This window comes from Mustela nivalis (genome assembly GCF_964662115.1).
Source record: "Mustela nivalis genome assembly, chromosome: 2".
In the NCBI taxonomy this organism is placed as follows: Eukaryota; Metazoa; Chordata; class Mammalia; order Carnivora; family Mustelidae; genus Mustela; species Mustela nivalis.
Window position 1 is genome coordinate 157,131,325 of NC_139021.1, and position 7,983 is coordinate 157,139,307.

Below are 7,983 nucleotides of genomic sequence, written 5' to 3' on the forward strand. Positions count from 1 at the left end.
GAGGCCCTGGTGGATGTTACCCATGCAAGAGCTTTATGTCACAGCTACGCAGTACTGAGCTTGGGGAGCCCACCTCTGTCCCCTCCTACCACCACCACACTTACAGTAAGCAACAACCAAGCCTACTGTCTGCCTGGGGGGTGGGTGTTCCTTCACCCCACAAACTTGTTGGCTGCAGAACACAGCAGCCAGAAATGGTTGGAAAGTGAATGGGTGACCATGGCTTTGCGTTCTCAGCACACTCAGTATTAAGAGCCACGGCTGCTAAGGACCCATGGGGGACCACCTTGCCCAACAATGCCTAGTCACCATCTCTGCTTGTCACAACTCTATCCACCCTCCAGAGATGCTCCATTCTGGAAGCTTTCCCAGCCCTTCCATCACACATACTCTCCCTTTTAGATTTCCTTGCATCTACTTTCTTTTCCCTTTCGTGTCCACAGCTGTCGCTGTACTATGGAGAAAGTGCAAACACAGTGAGGGCAGGAGCCGGTGCTCCCAGGTGGTCTGCATCCCACAGGTGCTTAGGCCATATTTGTGGATATCTTCTTGCATGCTTATGCTTTTGCAGCGTCTCCTGGGACTGCCCCTTGGAATGTCTTCAGGATTCCAGAGACTAAAAATATCTCCTCAAATCACCCCATTGACTTCCTTGTAAGGAGCTGGGCTTAGCTGCGAGGCTGAAGATTTGTGCCCACCAGGCGGTGTACTACCCTTAAGTCTGCAGATGCCTTTCTTAGATGCCAGAGGACTCTTCTCTCCCTCTAAGTGTTGATTTGGTTAAGTCCCCTGCTCACAGATACAGTTTATGGAGCATAACCCCATCATCAGCCCAGCACCCAGAGTCAGCCCCCAGGTGACTGTCCTAGCTCCAGCCTTTTTCATAACCGGTACCCTGAGGACACTGAGGATGTCCCAGGAGGGATTGATTGCTAAGGGAAGCTGAGAGAAAAAGGCCCCAGACTTGGGATCAGAAGACCTAGGTTTGAGTCTCCACATGGACACTTGCTAGTTCTGTTTCTCCCAGCAAGTTATGTAACCTCTCTGGGCCTCTGTAACTGTAGCCAAGAATAAAATCTGAGAAAGTAACATATAAGCACTTTGTGGTTTTTTTAAAATTAATTAATTAATTTATTAATTTATTTGATGGAGATCACAAGTAGGCAGAGAGGCAGGCAGAGAGAGAGAGGAAGGGAAGCAGGCTCCCCGCTGAGCAGAGAGTCCGATGCAGGGCTCCATCCCAGGATCCTGGGATCATGACCTGAGCTGAAGGCAGAGGCCTTAACCCACTGAACCACCCAGGCACCCCAACATATAAGCACTTTGAATGTGAACCTGGAGCCAGCCACACGTGGGCTCTTGTTTAAACTGTCACCCGCCAGCTCTGTGGGCATGTCACCTTCCTTCACCCTCTGAGCTCTGGCTTCCCCACTGGCAAATCAGAGTTAACATTGCCTAGAATATAGGGGTGCCTGGCTAGCTCAGTTGGTAGAGCGTGTGATTCTTGACCTGGGCGTGAGTTCACGCCCCACCTTGGGCGTAGAGCTTACTTAAAAAACAACAACAAAAAACAGTGCCTAGAGCATAGAGAGCTTTCAGTGAATAATGATCACGTATGTCTTATGGATCCCTAGACCCTCAAATGGTGCCCAGTGCTTAACAGGTGCTTAATATCCATTTGCTTAATGAAAGGATTTCACAGATGAGGAAACTGAGGCACAGAGCAGTTAAGTGTGAGGTCCCGGCACAAGGGAGTGGTGAAGCCGTAATGCATAGCCAGCAGTCTGCCTCCATGGCTTGCACCCTTGTCTCAATACCATGCTATTTTACACGGTGATGGAGGTTACACATCACCTTTTACTCATTTAAAATAAGCGTTCACAGCTTTCCCAGGTCCCTGCAGGCGGGGCTGTGCAGCAAGAGGCCTCAGCCCCCTGAGAAACCACATATACTTTCTCCCATAAGGAATGCCAGGGTGCTGGGAGAGGAGAGACCTGCTCAGCGAGGCCAGGGGGCCGATGGACACATTCCATGACCAGGAGATGAGAGACTAGTTCTGCACTCTGCTGACATTTATTGAGTCTCTTATTTCGGGGCAAAGATAGAGGTGACAGCCAGCAGTTGCAAGCAATGTATCAGACTCAGGAGCACTGCATAACTTCTGAATGCTCCAAGAGAGGGCCTAAAGAGCCAGCAATCAACAGCTTGGGAGTCTGGACCAAAGGGAGGAGCATTTAAAAAGGGCCTTGAAGGGTAAGTAGGAGTTTTCCAGCCAAGTGGGGTCTGGGAATGAAGGGCTTTTTGAGCTTTTTTGGGGGGGAGGTTTAAGAGGTTAGGTGGGGTTGGCAAGCCCGGTGGGAGCAGGGGTAAGGAAAGGAAGTGGAAAACAAGGAAAGTGAAAGTCAGTTGGAGCCAGTTTGTGAAGTAAGCCCATAGAAGAGATAAAACTGTATCCTGTGGTCAGTGGAGGAAGCAATGCAATGCCAGGTCTGTGTTTTAGAGGGCTGTCACAGTGGATGATGGTTGAATGGGACGGGGAGACAAGGGACACCAGCTGCAGTTACCGTTAATGGGCTTAACTCCTCTAGACCTCATTTCTCCTCCTCAGTAAAAGGAGGAAAAGAATTCTATCTCTGAGGCTGTTTTGAGGCTTAAGTAGGCTTACGTGTAAACGCATCATTAGCTTCCACTGGACGCTGTTCTGCCTAGTGTCCTAGTTAAACAGGGGGGCTTTGCTCTCTCTTACCCCAGGCTTGGTGCCTTGAACATGCCGGATAACACATTTTTAATCTAGGCGACCCTGGATGGCTAGGAGGTTGGAAAAATGAGGATGGACTGATAGGACTTGGCTTTGTGGTGTGTGGGAGGGGCGGGGGGGTCTCTGGTGGGGGACCGTCCCTTTCTCTGATGTCTGAGAGCCCAGCTTTGGACTGGAGAAGAGTGAGGTGGGCACATTCCAGATGTCCAGGGGAGAACGGATGTCAGCTTCAGACCAGCGCCGCTCTCTTCCAGAGCCAGGGAAAGGCCAAGAGGCCCGAGTGGGCCCTAGGGCAGGACAAAGTAGAAAGAAAAGGCCCAGCGAGGCGCTGAGAGAACGCTCCAGAATACAGAGTTTCCCCTCTGAGGCTGGACGGGAGCTGGGGTGGCAGGGCAGGCAGGGCAGGCAGGGTGGACCCAAATGTGCCAAAACTTGGCCCGGGCGGCCAGAGCGGAAGGCCCTCGGCGGCCCAGAGGTGCGAGTGCCCTCCTCCGCGCCCGGGGGAGAAAGGAATCCGAGCTGGGAGTCTGGCGCCGGCTGGAAAGGGGGGCCGGGATGGTGAGCGAGGCCCAAAAAGAGATGGCTGGAAGCCGGGAGGAGCGAGTGGGGGTGGAGACGGGGAGGGGAAGCCAAAGGGCGGGTAGCAGTGGTGGAGACGGGGAGAAAGAGAGGAGGGCTGGAGGGAGGAGAGAGTGGAGGAAGGGTGGGGAGAAGGGGAGAGGAAGCGCGAAGAGGACTCGGAGGGACGCGAGGAGGCCGCCGCGAGCGCAGCGGGTACGTTGGCCGGGCCACCCCCGCGAGCCCGGCGCCGCCATTCCGCTACTCGGGGCTCCGCCGCCGCCGCCACCGCGCCCGGGGGCCATGCTCCCGCCGCCCCCGCGCCAGCCGCCGCCCCAGGCGCGCGCGGTTCGCGGGCCGGTGCGCCTGCAGAGGGCCTTCCTGCGCGGCCCGCTGGGCGTGCTGCGGCTGCTGCAGCTGCTGGCCGGCGCCGCCTTCTGGATCACCATCGCCACGAGCAGGTACCAGGGCCCCGTGCACTTCGCGCTCTTCGTGTCAGTGCTCTTCTGGCTGCTGACCCTGGGCCTCTACTTCCTCACGCTGCTGGGCAAGCACGAGCTGGTGCCCGTGCTGGGTTCGCGCTGGCTCGTGGTCAACGTGGCACACGACCTGCTGGCGGCCGCGCTCTACGGCGCCGCGACGGGCATCATGATCGCCCAGACGCAGAGCCACAGCTACTGCAACCTCAAGGATTACCAGATGGCCTGCGCCTACCACGCCTTCTTGGCGGCCGCCGTCTGCGGCGGCCTCTGCCTCGGCCTCTATCTGCTCTCGGCCCTCTACGGCTGCTGCCGCCGCTACCAGGGGGAGCAGGAGGTGGCATGAGCCGCCGCGCCGCGGGGCGGGGACCCTCCCGAGACCGTCGCCCCCGTCCTTCCTGCCGCCGCCGCCCCGCGCCCGTGCGCCCCGGCACCCACGCGTCGCCCCGCGCTCCCGCCCGCGCCCGGGCGCCCTGGCCCGCAGTTCCCGTCCGACGGCAGAGCCGCCGCCTGGAGTCCGGTCAGACGCGCCGCCTACGCCGTTTCCTGGGATCCGGGCAGGGCCGCATCCGAGCCGCGGGCCCCCAAGCATCCTGGCCGTCCGAGGCGAAACCTCGAGCTTCCTCGCCCCCTTCCGTGCCGAGAGCGAGACGTGGACAGGCGCCGCGTAGATCCGGGGGAGGCTCCCAATTGGAACCAGCCTTCTGGCTGCGCCACTACCCCTTCCCTCCCGGCCCGCCTTCGGAAGAGCATCCCCGTTCCCTGGCCCCTCTTCCAGCTTCGAGTGCTGTGAAGGGCAGGCTCGCAGCCGCGGACAGAAACGAGGACAGGCCTCCATTGGCCTCAGGATGAGCGAAGAATTTCGTTTCAGCTCGGGATTGTGCGCGCATCCTGCGCGGTCCGTGCTCTGACATTGGGGTGGGGCGCGTCTGCAAAGGTGAGGATGGATCGGAAATGCCCGCAGGCTGCACCTTTGCATGTTTGGAATCTGCTCTCACCTTTGCCTGTTCCGCCTTTGGCCTCGGGGTTCCTGGAGCCAGGCCCAAACGCACACTAGTTTCCCTGGCCTCAGCTTCCCAGCGTTTCTCTCACGGGCTTCAGCTCCACCACCCCCACCTCCCAATGTCTTTTTGCATTAGGGATCCTACAGGACCCTGAAGGAATGTCAAGGTGAGCCTCACCCCTTGCCCTTGGTAAAGCCAGAATAAGATTAGAACCCCGTTTCCAGTCTCCCAGCCCAGCACTGTTTACATTAAAGCGGTGGGTGTTCCCAGGAACCCCGGCTCAGGAGCTACAGTCTAGAAGACGGTTTCATTTTCAAATTGGTTTGTCAAGGTGCTATCTCTCGCCCACCTGAAGATTCACGATGCTCATTAGCATATCAAAGGCTCTGAGAAGTCCCGCTATAAAAGAAGCCCAAGTAATTTAGTTTACAGTGTTAACTGCCTGTGGATCTGGAGCAATTAGATTTTGCCACCTAAGACTTCCAAGCATCCCTGTGTCTTGGCTGTCATTCATTCCCACCGTTTCCAGCCCATTGGCTCTGGTGTGATTGAAGATCTGGGGTGCTCCTTCTCCTTCCCAGGGTATTTCTCTAGCAGAGGGTGGGCTTGCCTCAATGAGGGAGAAGATCGCTGTCCCTGCTAGGCACATGAGAGACCTGGGAATTGGTGGACCTGAACATTCCTCTACATTGTTTGGAAAATAAAGTCAAGGTTATCCAGATGGTGTCCCTGTTAAGAAGAACATTGCCTATAAAAGATGCTGGCATGGACCGTGAGCAGCTGGCAGGAGTGGGACTCACTCACCAAAGAGGAGAAAGCTCCGAAGTTGGGGTGAACAGCTGGCCCAGCCTCCATAAGGTAAGGTGCTTCCTGAATTTCGGGAGGGGTCATAGGCCTTTGAATAAAAAATACAGAGCCCCCTTTGCCAAAAGGTGAGGGGTTTTTATTCAGGGAGCAAGTTGGAGGGGTGACAACCACAATGCCCAAAGACTTGTACTACCAGTTCAGCCATTTTGCCACATCCCGCAAAAGTCTGCTCTTGGAAAAAGCTCAGCCCTCTCTGGATTAGAAACTAGAACAGGGGAGACCCGAATGTGTTTTGGGGGTTGTGTTTTTGAAGCTTAGGTAGAGAGGGTAAGGCTTTTCTGTTGTACCTGCAAAGATCGGGGAGGGGCGTGTTTCATGGGGAACATGAGAGCATTTATGTGGGCACTGCTTAAAGCATTTAGATGTATTTCTTTCATTCTTTTGACACTGTTGTGGCGAGCCGTGTTCTCCTCTTCCCTAAGAGGCAGATGAGTCTACCTTGTCCAGAGTCTCCCAGCTGCTGTGATGGGTGGAGCTAGGAGCTGGACTCTGGCGATTTGGCCTCCTCAGGACAGGGCTGTACTCTCTAGAGAAGGGGGTCAATACACATTCGAGACTGTTCATGTGGCTACTTTAAAAAAAATCATGGTAAAATATACATGTAGCATGAAATTGACCATTCGACCATTTCAAAGTGTATGCTTTGGTGTCCTTATGTAGGTTCCCAGATGGTTGTGCAACTATCACCACCATCCACCTCCAGAACGTTTTTCACCTTGCAAGACTGAAACTCTGTCCCATTCAAATTGTGGCTGTTTTGTTGTTAGTGTTGTTTTCTTTCCTTTGGGAACTCCTAGAACACTGAGCCCTTTGCGGTCTCATTTAGGCTGGAGTGCTGCTGCCTTCCTCCAGGTGGCGCACCCATTCTTTCGGGCCCCCACCGCTGGTGCTGGCCAGAGCCAGGGGAGGCCGGGGGTAGGGGGTGGGGTTGGGGCTGGCCTTTCCTGGGATACTTACTTGGAGGTACCTTGGCTGGCCATGACTTTGGTTCTTCTTTTGCAGGTTTCCATGTTTCTGAGGCCATGGAGATTCCCGTAGTGGTCATGCCGACCTCTCCCAGGGCTCGCTTCCCTGGCAAGGGGCACCATTCTGGGCTGGGCCAGCAGAGCGCTGCAGAGTGGCCAGCAGAGGGGAGAGTGGATGACCTCTGCCCAGCAGCTTCCCTTCAGCATTGTCCAAAGGAAGATCCAAGAAGCGTGAAGATTCATTTTGCCTTAACACAAGAGAAATTCCGATTCTCCTTATGCTGTGACTTGGTTCCAAGATTCCAGACACCTGGAACTGAGCCGTGCACCTCCATGCCCTAAACAATGGGTTTAAGCTCCAGCTTTTGTTCCTTTTCTCTTTTTCCAGATCACTGTTGAAGTTGCATCCTCAGCTCAGAACCAGCGCCCTGAGGATCTCTTCCTAGCCCCCAGAGCTCATGGTGCTCTGTCTGTGGTTGGGTGACCTTACTCAGGAGCAGATGTCTGCTTTGCCTTCACGGTATCTTATCCAACCAGATGTGCCTGAAACATTCCAGAGCTCACTGGCTCTTCTAGATGTGCCTTCCTGCTTGGCTTCCAGCTGCTTCTCCAGATGTGAGAAGGACATGTAAAACAGCCCCCACACCCACCCCCTCCTCCTGCTGCGATCCTGTACCATAGGAATGGCCACCTGACCTGGCCCAGAATTTTTGAATACTGGAGGCCGCCTCTTTGGCATCCCTCATTCGACTCCAGGACTCAGTCCAGCTTGAGGTAGTCCACAGTGGACTGTGGACTCCTACCAGTCCAAAAGTCTGGGACTACTTGCGGATCCAGTAGAGGAATTTTCTAGTATTCTACGAAGGCCAAAAGAGAGAGTGGGAGAGGGTGGGAGTGGGAGGGGTGTGGGCCAGTAGCGAAGGGGACCGATGTGCCTCATTTAATAGTTTAGTGGTGATTACTAATTTGCTTTTCAGAATAAAGTTTGGTTTGTCTGTTGTTGGTGTATAGGTCTTCTCTCCCCTGCAGTAAGCCTGTGTACTGGTTCTCCCAGCCTCCATCCATTCTCTTCTTCTTTCCTTCTGGGAGGGGAAGAAAAATGAGTTCACAGGTTTTCAGTGCATTAAGGCAGGACACAGGAAGCAGAGAAAGAAAACCTCCTATGTCTGCCCCGGACAAAAGCGGGTGGGAATTCAAGTTGCTCCTAGCCCAGCTCTCAATGACCCCTCTGTTTTTTGGAAGCTCCACTCCCTAACGGGCAGGCACAGAATGACTACGGTTCAGGAGCCAAAGGGTCCCTCGACTCCTTGATTTTGCAGAAAGGGAAATGAGCCACAGGGAGGAATGGTGCC

The 7,983-nt window shown here is 55.0% G+C and overlaps 1 protein-coding gene across 2 annotated transcripts; it reads left to right on the forward strand.

The window, feature by feature from the left end:
- Positions 1–3,415: 3,415 nt before the first annotated feature.
- Positions 3,416–7,630, forward strand: MARVELD1 (MARVEL domain containing 1). Of its 2 annotated transcripts, XM_082722187.1 has the most exons (3): positions 3,416–4,965; positions 5,506–5,657; positions 6,669–7,630. In XM_082722187.1, exon 1 carries the CDS (start codon positions 3,620–3,622, stop codon positions 4,139–4,141), a length of 522 nt encoding a protein of 173 aa, XP_082578313.1. In that variant the 5' UTR covers positions 3,416–3,619; the 3' UTR covers positions 4,142–4,965; positions 5,506–5,657; positions 6,669–7,630. The 2 variants fall into 2 exon arrangements, with proteins under 2 accessions (XP_082578313.1, XP_082578314.1); XM_082722188.1 differs by lacking the exon at positions 5,506–5,657 and having other exon boundaries at positions 7,020–7,630.
- The last annotated feature ends 353 nt before the right edge of the window (positions 7,631–7,983 follow it).